This window comes from Leptodactylus fuscus, chromosome 8, assembly GCF_031893055.1.
Source record: "Leptodactylus fuscus isolate aLepFus1 chromosome 8, aLepFus1.hap2, whole genome shotgun sequence".
Classification (NCBI taxonomy): Eukaryota; Metazoa; Chordata; class Amphibia; order Anura; family Leptodactylidae; genus Leptodactylus; species Leptodactylus fuscus.
This window is the reverse complement of record NC_134272.1, coordinates 28184570-28206791: the sequence shown is the minus strand read 5'-3', so window position 1 is coordinate 28206791 and position 22222 is coordinate 28184570. Positions and strand designations below refer to the sequence as shown.

The 22222-nt window shown below is 39.7% G+C and overlaps 1 protein-coding gene across 2 annotated transcripts in view; it reads right to left on the bottom strand.

The window, feature by feature from the left end:
* Window positions 1-22222, bottom strand: part of SATB2 (SATB homeobox 2) — a 133072-nt gene that overhangs the window by 54189 nt on the left and 56661 nt on the right. For both annotated transcript variants that reach the window (XM_075284992.1, XM_075284993.1), the window contains exons 5-7: window positions 21941-22064; window positions 11693-11795; window positions 8280-8746 (exon numbers count right to left, since the gene is read on the bottom strand). In XM_075284992.1, the coding sequence (XP_075141093.1) occupies window positions 8280-8746; window positions 11693-11795; window positions 21941-22064 (694 nt within the window). The remainder of the gene's footprint in view (window positions 1-8279; window positions 8747-11692; window positions 11796-21940; window positions 22065-22222) is intronic.

Sequence of the window (22222 nt, the reverse complement as noted above, 5' to 3'; positions counted from 1 at the left end):
ATTCTTCTCCACTGGCCCCATTGTGGTGGTCTAGTGAAATGGACAGACATGCAGTATTTGGCCCTTTATTGTCATAGACAGATAGAATAGCTGCCAAAGACCATGTTCTGGCATTAATCTCACATGCCCAATATCACATTTAGTGAAAGTAAGATGTGGACTGACGTGACCATATTTCTGACTGGCCAAGATGGCCAAATACAATAGATGTGACACTAAAGTGGTCAATCATCTAAAGTGTAAGACATGCTTGGTTGACTTCCCTTAGGAGAAGGAAGGATCGGACATGTTGAATTTTAACATGTGTTATTAAGGGAAAGCAGTGGCTTTTCTCCTTTTCCTATTGAATGCACATGCACCCTCGGCAGAGGGATTGTATATATCTATATATAGGAAATCTACTTTAGCAGGTGTCCCATCACCCAACCATTTTACAACTGACATGACATCTGCTATCCAGCTCCTTGTTCTCCATATTTTTGGCATCATGGATGGAACCCTGCGCTGTTAAGGAAAAATGTAGAACATTTAAGACGTGTCCGTAAAAGTGTAGCAGAACATCCCTTCAGAAATGTTCTGTGGCCTAATTCATCTTTGTTTGATGATGTAGCTATTGGAATAACTTTGTTAAAACACGATGTTTCCAACCTTATGTGACCTTACTGCGTCTTTACTATAAGGACGTAGGAACATAAACTCCTTGTGAATTTTACAATGACATCTATGTAGCAACAGTAAAACTTCCAACAAATACAGGACACTTGATTATGTTCCATTAACTAATGAACGGCAAAACAAGGACCCAATTCTCAAAAAAACTGAAACAGCCATTTGTGTTGTTCGGCATTAAAAGTGAACAGTGTCCACACCCTTCGCTCAAGACCTGACAGAAGATGCTTCACTGTGTCGAGATTCTTACATATAGTAACTAAGTCCGACTTGCAAGCAGAAGGATAAGCAGATGTTTGTATACAGTAGTGTCATTTATGGACTGAACACCCTGCTTTGGATAGGGATTGACAGCCATCTTTATACAGGGAAGGCTACCATCTGCCAATTATATTGTGAGACCCCCGCACTGGACTCCTAAGCATAGCAAGAACAGAGATTTCTATAGATAAGTGATAGGATATACTGATTATTTCTGTACAATCTGCTCAGCACCTCCTGCTGTTGTAACTTGATGTCACTAGACAAGATAGCATTTTCATAGTGGACCAAGCATGGACATATTTAGTAGTAAAAGCCAGACGTTGTGGCAGATGCTAGCTAATGGAATCAGATAATAAAAGTCAGATAATAAAAATATGTTTAAAAAAAACACAAGTGATTTTCTATGTTTAATCCATTGTCTGCTCATCAGGATGGACAGCCGTCTATTCCCGGCCATACCCTGTGGATAGTATAAAAAGATGATTTGGGGTTGATTAGAACCCCAAACTTTAGAAAAATTCAAGTAATACCAATAAATGATGTCTTCTAAAGCAACTATTAATAATTTACATTTAAATTTGGAATTAGAATAATCTGAAATCCTCCTTGAATACCACTGACGCTAGGTTCACACTAGTATTTGGGTTTCCATTCTTCAGGTCCGTTTAGAAGCTGAAAAAGCGGCACTGGCTTCAAACGTCTAGGCCTCGGGCATTCCCGCCGGCCACAAGAAAATGGCCGCTTAAAATACTGTGTAAGCGGCCATTTTCTTGTGGCCTGTGAGCATGCGCAGTCGGCTTTGCCCTAGGCCTGAGGCCTAAAAGTTTGAAGCCAGCGCTGGAAGAAGACACAAAGGGAGGCCATTCTTAAAGAAGAAGAACGCGGCGCGGGAGAGTTCTCTTGCAGCATTGGGACCGCCCCCAGTGCTGCAAAAGAACTCATTTCCATATCGATGAAAACCGGGATTTATACCGAACGGCAGCGCGGAGAAGACATCTAACAGTAGGAGAAGAATAGCCTTTCTTAAGGCTATTCCTACGTGTTAGGGACAAAAAAAATTGAGTTTTAATGATAGGATCCCTTTAAGCAAAAGCCCAACACAAGCTCTATGTGAGCTTAGTGTATGAGCAAAAAACTAGCATTAACAGAGAGACAAAAGGATAAGATTTAGATATATAGTATGATACCTGGAATAAAGTATGGAAAAGCTACGTGACCTGATACGAAGAAATTAAATGACTGCAAATTAATTTCTATAACACCATTCCACTTTTTCTGTGATCCAAAATCTGCAAATTCGTGTAAAAACAACATGGTGGAAGAATGACTTCTAATCTACATCCATTAGATTGGTGAACCCCGAATGTTGCATCTATAGTCAACGCCGCTACCAGACTGGCACCACCTATACTACCAGATATCGCAGCTGGAAATAAGGATGGAGAAGAATTAACACTGCGCACACCCCCACCCTATGATGAGTAATCTGACCATAAATCACATCTGTCAGGATTGAAGACTTCAGCTATTCTACAAAGGCTAATTTGCTTTCATGCGATTGTCTAAACTCCTGCAATAATGATAACCAAACATAGAACCCACACGAAGCCCTGTAATTATGACAAGGTAGCTATAAACAAAGCATTGTCCCGGAAAGACTTCTCCGTGCTGTTTAGTTCAATTAGCAAAGTTTGACATGAGCTTTAATGATGACATATGGGCTATGTATGCAATAATATATTTTATATCTCGCTGGATGCAGAAGTGGATTCATGTGAACCTTGTTGGTATGTCAATCATATCATGTATCATATCATCCATTCTAACTCTTACTGTTGGTTCTATAACTTCTAGATTGTGTAGGTTATTTTTAAGAATTGTCACTTGGCGGCCATAGTAATAAGATTTTAGACAAATAAATTGACATAAATGCTACTGAATCCTATAGTAGAATTTCTACTAACCAATTGGTAACGGTATAGGTCCTTCTTAGGTGATGGGTGGTGGGGATACAGCCCTGGTCTTCCCAGGGTAAAGGGGTTCATCTATAATCAGTCCTGGAATTATGATAATGCAATTTATTGGTACTTTCTTGAAGATGTGATGCAACGTTAAACCTGTATTGGAATCAAAGCCAATTTTGGATGGAGTCAGAGTCGGAAAAAGTTAAGATTCTGTCTCCAAAATAATATGATTTTTGAAAGATGATATTATAGAATTATTGGGATTGTATAATTAATTAGATGCTTAATTTGTTGCATATTTACTTCCATAGGAATCCCTAGCTTTTTTCCTTCTGTCTGACCATGGTTGACAGTCAAGCTGTGGAACATAGAGGATTCCTATGTTCCTTGCTCCCGTGGTATTGAGTCTCCAATATATTAAAGGGATGGCGACTTCTGGCATCTCCATAAGAGACGTGACGAGATGTGTTGGTTGAGGAGGAAGAAAAATGGATGATTTGCGCTTCCTAAGAAGGAACCAATATGTAGTAATAGGGTGGGTCAATGTTCCTTCCTCTTACAACATAGAGACTCCATTCTTTCCTTTCTCTGAAGAAAATGCAATGATGTACGTGACCGTTTCCGCCACTACGGCTGGGGATCGCACCAAAAGGATGACAGCCATCCAACAAGTGGGCTGTGTGTAGACACTGAACTGGAATAGTAGAATCCAAAGGACGCCACCAAAAATCCATATAGGTGCACTCACCCTTAGAGATGACAACTGGGACTGAATGTGATTATGAGCAAGGACTTTATTAAAGATGGCGCGTTTCGGGGTCTTGATAATTTCATCAGGGTGAGCGGACCTATATGGATTTTTGGTGGTTTGGAACCTACTATTCCAGTTCAGTATCTCCATAAGTTTCGATAGGCAAGGGTCCTATGTAGACAATGATACATTTGGGCATTTTTTATGAAGAATAAATATTTTAGCAAACTTCATGCTTCATTTTTCTGTCCTCTAGTTCTTACAGACGGGCATTGATTTTCTCTTTTTCCCATTGTTGCACAATATGTAATATTATTTTTATATTATATTTATTGAAGTATTATTTTCAATATCTGAGCCAATCAGCAGTCACTTCAGATTGCCTTTGTGAGTTAGAACCAACCCACTGGAATTCAGACTATTCGTAGGAGGACAGAGCCAAGTGTAAATTGGATGGAAGACACAAGTGTCCTTCTCAAGAGAAAGCTGATTCTCAGCCAGCATCTCCTGTCTGGCAACCTGACTGTTCCATTCACTGGATTTAAGTTCCTGGGAACCAGTCTCCTACCATAAGGGTGGAGTTTATCCTCTCTGGATCAAGGCCTGAATTAGTTTTTACTAGATTTGGCTACTGTGTGAAAACATTGGCAAAGGAATGGCTCGCTTTTGAAGTGCAGACAGAGACTGTGGACACTTGGGGCTTCATGATGTGTCTAACCAGGCATGAGCATTGACAGCAGCTCTAAATGATGAATTATATCTAAAGAACATTCCTTTATTCCTGCCTGGGGAACGAAAAAAATTGGTCAAAGCATTATTAAGTATTAGCAACTGATATGCACAGCGAATCTACAATGTTGAAAATGTGCTCAATCTGTTCTTTCTTTGCTTGTTAGCTATGATTTCGGGAACTATATAAGGCGATGTTCACACTGCCTTTGGAAAATGAAGTTAAGGATTTATTTAAAAGAAAGAAAACTGATGTTTTGTTTTTGGCACTATGATATATATAGAGCGTATTACTATTCGGGACACTCAAAAAGCCTGTCAGACTCATAGCACAAAAAAAAAAAAATTATATATATATATATATATATATATATATATATATATATATATATATACTGTACATATATATATATATATATATATATTTGGCAGGAAAATTGTACTAAACATTTGGTGAGCCAAATGGTGGTAAGAACCTAACCATAGACTTCATGTACAGAACCGTATTTGGGACAGGGGACTGAATCCCTTATATTAATTGTATGTATTTTAATATGCAAAATACATAAAAATACAATAAATATTAAAATATAAAAATATGATAATGCATAAAAATAAGGCATAGAATTTTTTTTATGCAGGCACCAGGTACCATATGTTGAACTGCATCTTTAATACAGGAAATAGTATAGAAATGTATGGGGCGAAATACAATGCGCAATATGGTTCCATATTACACTGTGTTACAGAATGGAATACACACACTTGTGACACAAGGCCTAATTGATGACAGCAATTACACTCCAATTACTTGGGTCAATTTTTATTGACCAATAGTTATAGAATCAATAATTATTTACTTACTTCTTAAGTAAATATAGGAGAATCTTGTGTTTAATGGATCTCAAAATAAATGTTGGGGTTTATTTCACTTTTATTAGACCAGACACTGAAAATGTTCCAGATTTATCACAGTGACTGATGCTAGATAATAAATCTGGCACACATACAGATCTAGGCTAAATTTATAATACCTATTTCTTGGCTTATGGTTTATGCCAAAAACATTCATTACTATAGCATAATGTTGCATCTTAAGTCGTGTCCCTTTGTCAATAAGACACTCACCCGTGCTGTACGAGGTACAAAATTGTCTAAGGGCAAAATCTGCAACAACAAAAGCGGCGTTTCTGCAACGTGTGGCCTCAGCCTTAGGGCAGGTTCGCACCAGCGCCCGGTCTCCACTTTTGGGTTTCCGTCTTCTGTCGAGAGAAAATGGACAGGAGACGGAAACCCGGCAGTTTTCAAACCCATTCATTTGAATGGGTTTGCAAAGTGAGCGCCCATGAGCGTCTTCTCCGCGACTAAACCATTTTTATTTTTAACCAGACACAAAGTGCTGCATGTCCGACTTATGTCAAGCAATATACTTTGCTATACTGGCATTAGTGGGTCTCACATTTTTGGTATCAGTGAACTGTCTATAACCTAACTGATAGACAAATTAGCAAGTTTTATTGAGATATACTAAAAATATATTCATGCCGAGAAATCAAAAACAGTAGAAAAATAGTCTCTGACAAAGATAGTTTTTTATATATATATATATATATATATATATATATATATATATATATATATATATATATATATATATATATATATCCACTCAAGGGCATAGAGAGAAAAATTGGCAACTAAACACATTTATGCACCTGACAGAGGGGAGATTTAAGTACTCATCATATTAGCACCCCGTCATAGTCATCACATAAGGGTGATGCCATAAGCAATGGTTCTGGCCGTACACACGGCTAAGACCCTGGTCATTTCATTTATTGATCATTGGCTTCTACTTGTTACTGACTGCACATTTTTTTGCAGGTTACCATGTGGTCAGTAACACGTAGCAGCTAATAATAATTGTTTCTCTTCCTTAAAGGGAGTCTGTCAGCAGAATTGATTCTAGTTTCCAAATATGCCTCTGTTACTCAGCTTTGGGGCCCCATTTTAAGTACATTTTTGTTTCATTTATGTGCAAATGAGGGGACAATTCTTTGGGGTGTGCCTTAGCTTGTGTGGCCTTTAGATTCCCAAACAAAGGACTTTCCTACTCATTTTTATATAAATAAGCAGCAATGTAAATGAAAATGGGGCCCCAAAGCGGTACAGCAGAGGAATATTTGGAAACTGTGGCATCACCGCTACAAGGTACTGGTATTAAGTTTATAACCAATTTACTGCTGACAGACTCCCTTTAAGTGAAATCCCCAGTGGTCTGGCCCTTGTAGCACCCACAAGATATATCATAACAAATAGATCTAACATCTTTACTGTGATGAAAGGAGAAGTGATATCAGATGATACATTAGATTCCTAAACAAAGATACATATATGACTTACTGGAAATATAACTTATACAGTTTCTCCATAGGAATCTATTTGCTACCTCTGTTAGGGCTAGTTCACATGGGGCTCCGCATGAACACATTCCGTCGCGGCTTTCTGCTCCGGATTAGGCCCAAATGAATGGGCCTAGTCCAGAGGGTGGTGTCGCGAGGCGGACGCCAAGGCTGAATCAGCCATGGAATCCGTCTGAAGAAAGGACAGCTCACTTAGCGGTCTGCATAGACCTCTATTGTGAAGGGGTGGATTTTGAGGTGGATTCGGTGTCAAAATCCACCCCCTCTTGCCCCGTGTGAACTAGCACTTACACAAACTAAGGTGAAAGCCATCAAAACAGTATTTATTTTGCATCCTAGTGCCAGAAAGGGAATGTCTAAACTTTTGGGAAAACGTCAATAAAACTACTAAACAAGTATTTTCACCATAAACTGTAGCTAAGGAGAAAATCATGTAGCCCATTTGTATAACTTAGAAAATGTACAAATTGGACATACAGCATATACAATAATCTTGGTATACAATAATAACATACTATTAACGTATACATTATTGTAAATCCTCAATCAAATGACTATATAGAACCATAATCTCTATGTATTTTTCATAACGTTAGGACCAAGAGCAGTTGTCCCTTTCTACCTTCCAAGAACGTTTTCCAAAATGTAATGTAACTCAGTTGGTGTGAATTACAAAAAATTTTTAGATTTTTTTTTTCAATCTTAAAAATGAAAACTGTATTTTGTAACCTAACACGACGTCTAGGTTCACATTAGCGCTTGGTCCCAACTTCGGGATTCCGTTCTCCATTCCACTTGAACAATGCAGAGAGAACAGTCCTGCAAGCAGGATTTTCTCTCTGCATTTTTTGGGCGGAAACTTGGCGGACCCCATTTTAGTCTGCGGGTTTCCGCAACGGATTGAGTTTCCATTTATCAGGTTCTCAAGCAGAACAGAAGAACGGACACCCGAATGTTAGTGTGAACCTAATGTAACATCAGAAAAGTTCACAAAAATGTACTTAATGTTTCAATAAATATCACAGATCAGGCTAAACCTTCATGGCCTCGAAATGTGATTCGATAATAGAAAATAAAATTAAGTGAAAACATCTAAAGTCTTATTTGAGGGATGAGTATGTGACATATTCTCATGTTATCTTAAGTACTTCTGAAAGATTTATCTATGTAGTCTATTAATTGAGCTTATACACTGTATAGTGCTAGGCCTTTCAGTACATCCATCAGCAAGAGAAGTGATAGATCATGAAAAATGCACCAAAAAACTTGATTAAAATCTCTCCTAATTCTTGAATGACTCTTCACATCCCATGACCTACATTCGAATTTTCTAAAACATCTCGGCTTGTCTCAAAATGGAAATTTCCCCTGGGTGTTTCCATCTATGTAGATCTGCTCAAGGAAATGAGCAATACTGAGATCTAGGAAGTTTTTCATAGGTTGTACATTTTAAGTGTGTAAAATAGTAATAAAATATACCTGTGTACGATTGAAGGCCACTCTTGCAAAAACAGCTTGAGACACACTTGCCCTTTTCAGCTCATCGCGGACTTGTTGGTAGATGTCTGGAGAGACTTCCACTGAAGAGTTGGTGGTTTCCACTGGTTTGACAGGTCTGGGAATTGGTGGATGATTTAGAAACTGTTGGTTGATGGCCTGAGGATGTTGATGGGCTAAAAGTCTGCTGACAGCAATCTGTTGGTTTATTAAGTGTGCCATAGCTATTTGCTGCCGTACTAAAGAGGGACTGAGCTGAGGAGACAAGAGTCCGGGGTTCATTATTGGCTGCAGGGCTGGTACTTGACTTCTAATCGGTGTGCTGTGATGAAGTGGGCTATGAGGAGCTTGTTCATTGCCCTTTGATAGGCTTGCCAACTGGTTGATATTTGATAGATGTGTTGGCCGTTGACCCAGTACGCAGTAATCTGTTAGATTATCCCGTTCAACTACAAATAATAGAAAAGGTTATTAAGATAGATGTCCTATAGGGCAAACATTAGATACTTCATTGAGTCATTAAAAGGGTCTTCCCGCAATTAACAATTATCACTTATCCATATCATAGGTAACTACTGTCTGATCTCTGGGCGCCTCATCACTGGGGCCATCGTGATCGCCTGTATGGTTGACCTAAGCCTCCCATTGCCTCCTCACACCACTTAGGCTAGGACTATACGTCGTCTTTGGACACGCGGTCAAAGACTTCCATGTTGCCTTCTACTCCTTCACTAAAGTAAGCGAATTGAGCCGCACTGTGACCCCAAGGGTGCTACAATTGTGTCTTCTAGTTACACAGACATTGAAAACTGCTGGGATTTTTTGTGACTAGATGTCACATTCCCCTTGGGTCGCAATGCAACTCTGTTCCCTTACATCATGGTAGCAGTTGTAGGCCAACAGAGCAATGTTTGGTTATATGGTGGGTGTTGAGCCCAAAGTCAATGTGTAGCCCTATTAGAAGTACCCTTATGCAGAAGTTTGATGGAAGGTCCCGCTCCATTCAATGTCTATGGGAATGATGGAGATAGACAATTTTACTTGAAAATTAATAAATACTACTAGCATCTCCAACTTGCATGTATGTGACAAGTCTATATATAGCAGTCACTCTATAGCCTACCACAGCTCATGCATTTTTTTTGATAGGTGTCAGCCTGTACTCTAAATAGATTTGGATAATTTTTCATAAATAAGCATTATAATACATACTACAGCAGAGGTAAGAAACAGTATAGATACTATCCCATATGACCTTCTAAGTCTATGTTAAATAATTTCCAGACTCTTTACTCTCCTGAATATTTATTAACATATTTGTCAGCATCAGATATGACTCTCGGCCCATATTAAAGGAGAATTCCAACTAGAGAATTCTACTTAAAGATACTCTAATATGACTATAACTGCTGTAATAACCGATAAAACCTGCAGATCTAAAGATACAATAAAGTGTATTCCAAGACAAGTAAAAGTCTGAAGCCCCTAGGTATGGGTGATCTATATAGCAGCAAGTATATAGCACCCAGAATATATCACCTCTAGCATGGTTGACTTTATATACGAGCTATTTATTGTTCTTCAGTAAGATATTAATAGTAAAAAGATACCTATTAAATCTATGGACATTATATTGATAAATATCAGTCCATTAATACATAAACCTCCTAGGTCTTCTGAAGTCTGGCAGAGCGGTGCCCTTATCAGGGGATCTATAGACAATTCCTTTATGTGATAATAGAGTTGCTCACTCTCATCTTTTAGTGATGGATTCCAATTTCTCGTAATCTCTTTAATATAATATTGTATAATTTTATTACCGGTAAGTTTTGTATCATTTTGGTAAAATTGGGGCATTCAAGTCACCCCACTGATCAGGAATCGCCACTTTTAGGAAGGATTTGTACATATAACTCTCCTTTGTAGATGGAGTTTGCCCAGCACAAGCCAGGATAGACATTTCCAGCAAACTGGACAGTGGGCAAGGAAAATAATGCAACGTTCTATCAAATCTACAATACAACCACTCATAGGCCACACATAGAGATATTTGGGATAGACATCATGTGGCAGAGTATCTTGATTTTTAATACAACTAGTCATCTCACATCAGACATCTCAGGATATGTTGAAGAAAGGGGTACGCTACATAAGGATACGTCTGTATACCATGCTCTGTATATCGTCATCACGTCTTTAACTTTGTTCTGGGGATAATATCACTCCTTAAGGAGAGATCACCTTCTCTTTTTGCTCCACTGGGGCATTATGGGAAAAATATGCAAATCTGTTTTCCAAGTATATTGTAGGTAAGTTACTATATATTCATGGCAGCTGGAATACATACAGTATACTATCTACAGTAGGTGTATATATATTTTCTTCGACCATATAGATATTTGATACAGATAACTATAGGCACGCTGCTTCCTTAAGAAACAGTTTACCTAGGGATCACTGGTCCTTGTGTCAGCTGCTCCTTCCTGTCCATTCTGATCACGTCTACAGATTAGCCACAGTCAAACTATAGTCATGGCTAGTAGGGATGAAAAGAAGCTTCTGACACAAGGATAAAGTATATTTGTCTAGACCTGCCCTTTGTCCTTCATTGACAATGAGAGTGCTAAACAACCTGGGAAGGGACATATTGATGCTGGATGTTCCTAAAGACTGATAACCCCATAATAACAATTTCCTACAACAATGGCTTGTCTGATAGATGAAAGTTTACTAAACAGCCATTATTTCCCTATCATGTGAAGTTAGAAAGGGATGAGTATTTCTGAAACAACTCTAATATTACCTTGTCTTACGGCCTCTGTGTTTTCTACCCGATCCTAAATCTTTATAGATAGATCAAAAGCACTTGAACCCATTAAAAGCAAAGCCTGTTTACCTAACTCACCACCTTAGGCCCTCTCCAATACTTGTGTTCATGAGCGGGCTTAGGAAACAAAGCAATATAAGAAAGACAATAAGAGCGGCTTTGTAAACTCCATGCATAGACAATGTCTGGAAAACATTGCTCGGATCCTTGACCTCATTTATTACAAGGTTTTTGTTCGTAGATGTTGTGTCGGGAAATTGTAGTCCTTCCTATGGTTGTTTAATCAATTACGACTCTCGACTACAATGGTCACATTAAAGGAGATATCAATTTTATTCAATATTCAGGCAATTTAGATTTACAACTTTTGTTTTAGGATAAGCTTGACACAGTCTAGGTGTACGGTATATTCTGTAACTACTAAGAACATAGTGACCCCAGTACAAGGGTAACAGTATGGATAGGTGGAAGAGTGTTGGACATATCCAATAAAAACATCTTTACCTCTAAATCATGCTAACGTTATTAAATGTCCTTGGATGTATTTTTTAAGAAACAGGAAAATTACCTTTCATCTTCTTGAACTTCTTATACCATCTCCCAAATTCATGACATTTAGTAGCTGACACATTGGCATAGTATGTACTGTTAACAATGGAGGAGATCATGCTCTGGAAGAGAGTACAGAACAAGGGAAGGATATAAAGTAAGACTTGGCAGGCAGAGAATCAATTGATGAACTATTCAATGATGAGCCATTAATGTTTCTCAGCTGTAGCTGGATGAGAGCGCCATGTAAGTGCAGCCTTGGCTTCATAGAACACGGTGAGTCATGCGAAATTAGTTGCCTGATTCATTACCTATCTCTTTCACCCTTGGCATTGAATGTTCATACGCAGAGATAAATACAATTGTCATAAATTCTCATGATTTTATATGTAAGTAGTAATTTCAACCCCCCAAAAAAACGTCATTCACAAAAAACTTTTATAGCAGTAAGGACACGGAATTGTATTCATTCTATAAACTAGTAGTTATGCTTAGTTGAAGATTTAAGGAGTAGGATATGCAATTGACTTGGCCATCATATCGCTTCTGGTTGACTGCAAGACCGTTGCAGAAAGTAGAAGAGGTTTTCCGGGCACAAGTGCATTTTTTATTCTAATGATATTCCCTCCGGAAGTTGGTATACAGGGACACTGTGCAGACTGGTCCTAGCCCCGTCCACTACGTAAAATTGTTCCTTTGAATTGCAGTGCAGCTCCTGTTACTTGAGTAGGAGCAGCCTGTATGAACCCCATGTCTACGACACCAATCCTGTGGCTAGGCCATCAATATGAAAACTCAATTAGAGGACGGAAAACCTGTTTAATATTATATAAGGTTATGGACACCTTTGGATACATTTTATCGCATTTCGTGTTTTAGTCCAATGTATAAAGGACTGAACAAATCAATGAAGGTTGGACAGCTCGGGCTCTAGCTCCTCTCCCTGTTCTCCTTGATGTTCATAAAACCAAAGGGCCAGAAAGGGCCACAGCAGGCTCTACCTGCTCAGGGGGGTGAGGGCCTTTGGAGTCCATGGGGCACTTCTTAGGGCCTTTTTCAACTCTGTGGTAGCATCAGCCATCTTATTCAGAGTGGCCTGGTGGGGGAGTAGCGTACCAGCCAGGGGCAGAAATAGACTTTACAGGCTGGTTAGAAGGGCCAGCTCTGTCCTGGGGAGCCCCTGGACCCAGTACAGGTGGTGGGTGACTGAAGGATACTGTCCATGGTGAGCTCCATACTGGAGAATTACTCCCACCCCTACTGGGCAGTACTATCAGCGACCGACTGCTTCACCCTACGTGTGAGAAGGAGCACTATCGGAGATCCTTCCTCCCAACTCCGGTCAGGCTGTATAATCGACATCGGGCTAAGCAAAGATCACTCCGCACAGAGAACTAACTGATTCTGAAGTTTTTCTTTTCTTTTTAGTTACTATGACTCCTAAAAAGTAGCAGTCAGGGTATCTGCTATTCTGAGCTTGTATGCGTTCTTATCTTGTAATATATTACTGTATTATCCATGCTGCTGTAACACACTGAATTTCCCCATGGCAGGTCTATGGTATATAGGTTCTGTCGTGTGCATAAGTTCTTACACATTTAACACATAAAACCTGTTCTAGATTTACCACAATAATAAAAAGTGAGTTGGCACTGTCTTGTGTAGTCAGATTTTGTGCTTTACAATTCTATATATCAAATCTCATCAAAGATGTAAAATGTTTTACTTTTAATCATCTATGACAACTGTAACCTTTTGGCTTGAAAAATTAAATTTAGATTGAAAAAAAAAGTTTAATTAAAAGTTTTATTTATATATAATATGTAATTTTGCTCTGTTGTAAAAGTCTTTTTTTTTCCTTTCTTTTCAAGGTAAATATGTGAACATAGCAATGACATTAACACAACCAGGTGTATGTGCACCTGGAAACTGCATTCAAGGTGTATACAATGTGTATACAAAACTCATTTTGGCCAAGGCCTCACGTTTCGGAAATGCAGCTTTTTTTGTTGCACGAGTGGCTAGAAAAGGAACTGGGAATATATAGGAAGCTCTTAGGGTAAGTTCACACGGAGAGTTTTGGTCAGGATTTTGAGGCCGTATTCGCCTCAAAATCCTGACCAAAAAGACGGCTCCCATTGAAATCAATGAGAGCTGTCTGGGAGCCGGCTTGTTCCGGCTCCCGGAAAAAGAAGTGAGATGCTCATTCTTTAGGCCGATTTGCCTCGCGATTCAGCTTGAAGACACTCCCTCCTCCCGACTAGGCCTATTCATTGGGCCTAATCCGGAGTGGAGTGCACGACTGGATGTCGGTGCTATTTGTCATGGCTATCTATCTTTTGGACCGGAACCTAAGGTGGCCTCCACCTCAGGTTCCGGTCCAAAAAACCCTGTCTGAACTTACTTACTTACTTAATTCAAAAAAACGCAACAAAATCTGCAACAAAATAAGCTGTGTTTCCGCAACGTGGGGCTTTAACCTTGTACCTTTACCTTCTGCTCAATCCACTCCTGGCTTTGGCTCAAAAAAACGCAACAAAATCTGCAACAAAATAAGCTGTGTTTCCGCAACGTGGGGCTTTAACCTTGTATGTCTTTTTTATATTATAAATGTAGTTTTTCATTATTATTATTATTATTATCCAATATTTATATATATATATATATATTTATATATATATTTTTTTTTTTTTTTTTCAATAAACTTGTATATTTAGTATAGGAAACATTACCGTATATACTCGAGTATAAGCCGAATTTTTCAGCCCAGTTTTTGTGCTGAAAAAGCCCCCCTCGGCTTATACTCGAGTCAGCAAAAAAAAAAAATATATTTTTTTTTTCTGGGGGGGGGGGGGGTCTATGACCAGCCACAATATTAATGTATAGAATCTCCCATAAAATAGTGCAAAAGAAAAAAAAAGATTTAAAAAAAAAAATAAAAAAATAAAAGTTCTAAATCATTCCTTTCCCTAGAATACATATACAAGTAGAAAATGACTGTGACACACATACACGTTAGGTATCGCTGTGTCTGACAGTGCCCAGTCTACTGAATATAGGGGATCTGCAGTGCTCCTGTTCCATCGGGAAGGGGTTAATAGGAGCACTGCAGATCCCCTATATTCAGCTAGACTGAATTCCAAGTGGGGGAAGAAAAAACAGTCCTCAAGCTCAGGGAAGGGGCAGACAGACACCAAAACACCCCCTCCCCTTCCCCTGCATCTACTGCACCCAAAAACTCCAACCATTTTAATTTTTGAAATTTTCCAGTAGCTGCTGCATTTCCCCCTCAGCTTATACTCGAGTCAATAAGTTTTCCCAGTTTTTGTGGTAAAATTAGGGGGGTCAGCTTATATTCGGGTCGGCTTATACTCAAGTATATACGGTAATTCCCTTCTTTCTACTTGTACTAAGAAGCTTCCGTTTATAGACTTGCTCTAGCAATGCTCGGCACTAATAATACCTGAAATATATTATCATTTCCTGCTGATCAGCTTCAGGAGATGAGTGTTTTGCACAGAAATATTTACTATCCCAGAACAGATATTTCCATAGAATAGCCTAGGAGGAAATGATGCTATCTGATGCAAAACATCACAGCGTTGATGAAAATAATTGATAAAATATCTTCTTGAGATGTTATTTTTACATACATGTAGAAGAACAATACACATGTTGTCTGGCAGGTCATATTTTATTTTGGTGGATCTGTAGGTCTGTCAGCGCACGATTATATTTTCAACATTATTTCTAAATATAAAGTAAAAAATGCTGTTTAGGCCCAAAGCTGTGTGCACAGAGCCTGTGTGACAATATGAAGCATTCCTATGGCTCCACGCTATGGCCCTCCTAGCAGCACTGTATGGTATCTCAGTAACGTATGCATGAACCTGTCTGGAAAAAAATTCTGGATTGTATGCGTCCATCTGAATTTTGTAGGCATACAGTGGTACACTAAGGGACTAATACATCACTATGGGTGCACGAGCTCTAGAAGTAAGAGGTTGATATGGTTTTGCGGCCGCAAAATTATGGGCACAAAATAACGCGCCGTATGCGCTCGTAACTCCCATTGAAATCAATGGGATTTTTTTGAGCGCGCAAAATGCTGACACACATATACGTGCCAGCTTGCGCTCCATTTTACATCGTGTGAACGCACCCTTAGCCTGAAAAAGGTTTATGTATACTCTAGTTCTAGTTTAATAATACGTATACAAAAAATGGCAGTGTGTCTGTAGGTATAACTGACATGCTGCGATTTACAAAAACTCATGTCCGCTGCAGATATTTTTATCCACTATATGGATGGGATTACCCAGAATCCCGACCATTTGCAGATACTGTAAAACACAGCATTTTTTTTTCTGCGACGTTTATGCTTAGGCTGGGTTCACACTGGGTTTTTTGGACCAGATTTTGACGCAGGAATCCGATTCATAATTCGGTCCAAAAAACACCTCCCTCGACTAGCATGACTGTTGCAGCATTCCAACAATCATGGCATTTCGCTCCAGATTAGGCCCAAATGGGCCTAGTCGGGTGGGAGTGTTGCGGCGCAGCAACAAAGGACAGCTTGCTTCATTTTCCCATGAGCGGGAAGAAACTGCTTGCAGAAAAAGGAAGTGAACAGCTCCCATTGAAATCAATGGGAGGCGGTTTTTTGAGCTAGATTCTGCGTCAAAATCCAGACCAAGAAACCCAGTGTGAACCCAGCCTTAGAGTGGAAAGGAATGGCAACACAATTCAATTATGTAGGTATGTAGTTAGGATTCTTTTCTAAGAGGACATGTGTGGTTTTCTCCAGTTTACAGTAAACAATGTATACCTCAACTGTGGCAAAATGTGGCGTGAACTTAACCTAATTTAGGAAAGATTACATTTAGGCTGAGCCCCACATGGTGTAAGCGGAAACATCGGAGAAAAAAATTGCAGCTTTTTACAGTCAGAGCAAAGTGGATAGGGTTCTAGGAATCCCATGCTCACTTCATGGTAAAAACCAAGGTACCAGAGCGTTTTTGGAAATCGCAACATGTCAATTATACCTATGGAAACGCCGGCGGTTTTCCCTTAGGTATAATTGAAACAGGAAGTCTGCAAAGGAAACCTCTGCAAACTTCCTGTCTAAAGCACTGAATGAAGATCCACTCTTCACGTCCCCCCCCCCCCCCCAGTGCTTTTTTGCTGCGGGATGCCAAATGGGGCCTTAGCCTTAAAGAAAGATTGAACATTTTCTAGAATTCTGGAGATAAAAATCAATGGGAGGTTTTCATAAAGATTTCTCACTTTACAAAAAGATATGTAATGAAAGCTGCATTGTAATTGGTTTCTATTGCTAATAAAAACAACTTTTCATAAATCTCTCCCATAATATCCCCCAAAAAGCCAGACAGGCTAATAATATACATATTCAATCTATTACCCCAAGCACCCCTTATCTCTGCACTTATGGACTGAGTGCCATGATACATGGGCTGTTTAGTGATTGAGAATTTATTAACGTTATACAGTTAATCTCTCTTCATTCGAGAAGGAAGGATCTTTAGCAGTCCACGGGGATAGATAATCCTACTAACACTTTAGTCTGTGGAGCGCTGCTTTTCAGAGTAAATCCCCAATAAAATAACTTTGCTTTCATAATATTTATGTCACTTTAAATTCCTCCTGTCCTGGGGTCCCCATCATTAGAAATGACATATGGAGGGACAGACACATTAGACACAATGGCCGAGAACAATGGTGATTTAGGAAGCAGAACCTAAAAGGTAAGATTAGATGCCATGCCATGAATAATCCCATTAATGCTTCTCAGATGTTTCAGTTCAGCTTCCAACTGCAACAAGACCACACAGCCAAGAGCCTGGGAACGTACGTGCTGCTACCCCAAGTACAACGCTTAGACTAATAAGAATTAATATCAGTTATAGGAACGTGTCATTAGCACCTGTGCTGAAATTCACTAAGCCGAGAATATTTTAACCCTATCCACTCCACGCCGTCTCTTTTGCAGGATGCCGGGATTGCTATATTCTGACATGCTCTGGTTTATGATTTAACTATAATTATAGGGTTTGCAGGATGGAAGGAGAAGTTCAGAAGCGTTCAGCTCTGCACAACATTTATTCAATAAGATTTTGGCAGGCAAAAGTACAATAAATACTAGATAATTAATGCATAAGTTAATGAAATGAATGTGTGAATTAATAAGGCTGTCTCACCAACACAAGCTCTTTCAGGCTGGGGCTAGAGCTCGGCATTTTGATCTCTGGGAGCTCAAGACAATTGCCATGAACCGGATTGAAAATCGGAACACGCAGGCGATTTTTTAAAGCAAAATTCTACCATAAGAAATGGCAGTGACAGGGATTTCCATGTGACTTTGATGGCCCTACCTGTTATGGCCATGTGAGCCATCTGCCTGCTTTAGTGTGAGGTTGGAGGCGTCTCTGCCCCCTGCCCGCTACACCCAACTTGTACTGGAGAGATTTATCATTAAAGAGAACTAAAAATAATTTGCCATCCGTTATTTCACACTGATTTATTTCCAGCGATAAATCGCTCCAGCAAAGTCTATGTGTAAGACTAGCCGTGAAATGAAGATGGCGACAGCCACTGGAAATTTGGAAATTTACAGCTTCCATTTCTTAGGGGATGTACACATAGGCTGGGGCAGCAACTAACAGTAATGGAGTGAAGGATACAGACGGAGCCCCCTCCCTCTGTGTACACTGCCACTGACTCTAATGTAGACAACATGGCAGAAGCTTACTTCCATTATATTTGTTTACTTTTGTAACAGAAAAAAACAGTCCTCCATATCCGACTTTTTCTTCTGTCAAAAAATTAAAAAATATAGCAGACATTTTTACATTGAGGTGAATACAGGAGGACGCCATATGGAGGGGACTCCATCTACATCAGTCACTGAATGTCCATGGCGGATGAGAACAATGGACATAGCGTGAACCTGCTCTTAAGTGTAGTTGTAGTATATCGGCTTATGTAATAGATTGGATATGAAAGCAGTTTCCAAGTATTTATTGGAAAGAAAAACACTTTAAACACTACAATGACCAACAAATCCTTAGTAGAGATGAGCGAGTACTGTTCGGATCAGCCGATCCGAACAGCACGCTCGCATAGAAATGAATGGACGTAGCCGGCACGCGGGGGGGTCATGCGTTCGGTAGTCCGTTCAGGGGGTCCTCATGCAGACTCTCCCGCACGTATTAGACGCAGATATGAACGAGGCCTTAGTCATGCCTCTAATAGGTGTGGTAAGATGACAAGACTGAGTTGTGAGTCCTAGACTTTCCTGAAGCTTAGGGCCCCTTCACATGGCGTAAGCGCTCGGCTCATTCCGAGCCGTACACGCGAGCGCTTCTAAACACTTCCCATTCACTTCAATGGGAACGCTCGTAAAGCCGGTTTTACAAGCGCTCCCATTGAAGTGAATGGGAAGTGTTTAGAAGCGCTGGCGTGTACGGCTCGGAATGAGCCGAGCGCTTACGCCGTGTGAAGGGGCCCCTATAATACCTATGTGGGCCTTCAATTTTATATGAAAAGGAAAGCTGTTGTTTTTTAATAATTCAACCATAAAAAATATGTCTTGCTCCATCTGATTCCATATAACAGAAGTATTCTCCATTAGAAGCATTTCTACTAATATGCAAATTTTACGTAAAATTAGTATATGTATATCAGAAAACAAAATACTGCCATCACTTAGAATGAATAGAATGGATTGGTAAATATCTGACTTTGCGGTATTAGATAAAGCAGACGGATCCAGTGTGTACATATAGTATTACACACTTTACTCCACTGGCAATAATGTGGCAGAGGGAGATGATACCCAGTCCATTTACGGCTTGGCTCTGTGTTTTGTGCATGTGTGAAAACAATTGTGTGTAACTGTGTTATGAGCTGTGAGTGTTCTTTACTTCTCTTAAGTGGAGTTCATTGCAGTCACAGCTACAGGCTTCACTCAGCAGATGTCTAAAGCTGAACTCACAAGGGAGAAGATGGAGCAGCCTGTGCAGAGGTCACCTTGCAGCGCTGAAGGATTTGCAGTCATATTGCTAGAAGTGTACATACAGCTTCTGACTGCCGTACAGTGAATGATTAGAATAGCTTCCCTTTTTTTAGACAGTCTGCGGGGCAGGACAGGAATCTAGGTAGGCCAGGGTGGAGATGACCCGGTCTGCCAAATTTACTAGAACTCACTCCATAAAACCAAAGTGAGTTGTACCACAAATGGACACCAGCTTCTGACTGGTGTAAATCTGTGACCAGGCGCACCTACATTCAATAGAATTCAGGGCCTCTAAGGCTTTGTTTACTTCTACGTTGGTATTCCATCTGGGTAAATCCCCATAAGGACCCCCTTGAACAGAAAACCGAACGCAACTGCAAGTGGTGTTCCAGTGAAAGCACACGGACCCCATAGACTATAATGGGGTCTGTGCACTTGCCACCAAATCTCTGCGGGGATCATGAGGACAGAAAAGTACTTTGCAATCTACTTTCCTGCCCGCATCATTCGTGTCCGTTTGCAGACTTTCCAGTCACAAAGTCGGACATTCAGGACATTGAGTCCATGCAAAAAAAGCGGTTTCACGGCAGAGAGGCTGTATATGGACACTAGTGGTTTGCTTTAAAAACCCATTGAAGTGAATGGGTTTTTAGACACATCAATTGCAAGCCATCCCCAATCTGTTTTTCTGCAATTTCGGCGGATTCATGACGGACGGACACCAGGCAAAAGAGTGAATGCCTTCTTATTCGAGTACCTGACTGGCAGTCAATTAAAGCTGGTGTAAGGATCCCCAGTCTTAATAAATTCCCTGGACTGTGTTACAGCTCTGAACATTGCAGGGGTTGCAGATAGCTATAGCTGTGTTCTGGCAGTCCTAGCATTTACCCAGATAAGTGACTAGCAAATTTCATTTATTTCTATTATTTTATTTGATACATTTTACTTACTTTTAAATGCAAACTCACAATTCAATAATGGAATATTAAGAAAACTCGAGCACAACATACTCCAAAGTGCCGACGGGAATACGCCTCATTTATCAATGTCATATTAAAATACTTTTTAAAGAAAGCAATGGCTGAGATGAAATACTAGGTTTGTTTTCCCAGTAGAGGGTTAACCTACAATTGGTAATCCTCTTCAGGTCTTTTTAGCAGCAGGACTGGGTTAATAAACAAGTGGCTTTCTCCCTGAAGCCCTAACTCCTGCGAGGCAGCTTTCAAACCTGCAGCTGACAATAACATATTAACCTATTGGGACACATAATAACATTTCACACATATGGCAGGGTATTTACTTTTTAAGTAGATTTACAAAATGAAATTGCCATGTGAGAAGCGCACACGGGTTGTTAACACAAACGCTGAGACAAAAAGTCTCAGAGCTGAAGGTGAAGCATACGTCTGAACAAGGGGCTGCTGAACTATGGAAGCCAGCATGCACAAGGAAACAGATACAAAGTATCACAAATAGAAACTTTTCCTACTCAACACTGAACGATGCAAAATCTGGATTAAGACCCATTTACCATCGGCCACTTATAATACTGTCGTCTTGTTATGTGCAAGTACTGCCTTTGCATATAATGGCTGAAGGCGTACATTGGGGAGAACTTATCAACATATCTAGGCCAGTTTTCTGGTGGAGATGGGTGATAATTTGGAGTATCTTTAGTGCATGGCCCTTTCTTGGGGTAAATGTGTCCTATCCCCTATTAAATACCTTGCTCACCACTTTCATGGGAGGAGAGTGGGGACACAAATCTATGCTAGTTCCTGAATTGCATAGGTTAGCATCCCCGCGTATAGGTGTGCACTGCCATTATCAAGAGACCAGAGCCTGTCGATAATTTTAGTGAGCCTTGCATTAGTTGGGACTTTATTAAAATAGGGAATGCCTAGATTAATAAATCTGTGCCATTGAGTTTCTATTGCAGATTTTGATGCGGTCAAACAGTGAAGTAGCCGCCATCAGACAGACCTATATTATTACCGTAACATGTCAGATCGCTTTTTTAAACGTAATGCCTGATCAAAATGTAAGCCAGTCAAACATGTCATGCATATAGGATGGATGACTAGTCCCTTCAAAATTGATCAAGAGAATTATAATAAGTAGGACCACCTTTGGAAGAGAATTAGTGAAAAAAGTCTGTAGGGGATGGCCAGGTATATTACATGATGATTGATACATTGGAAAACCGTGTGTAGATACTAGAACCTTACTGACCTGAGAGAGGGGGCATTCTTTGGCAAGGGTGCTCTGATTCATCTCCTTTAGCAGCATTCGTAAGGCATTGCGGACAGTGGCATGGTTCCACTGCTCTGCCGGCAAGTCCTCAAGTTTTGAACAACTGGGAACAGAATGAGAAAATAAATATAAGGCACTACGATATAGTACAATGCAATAAAATAAGCATAAGACACTACAATATAGTACAATACAATAAAATAAGCATACGACTCTACGATATAGTACAATATAATAAACTAAACATGAGACTACAATATA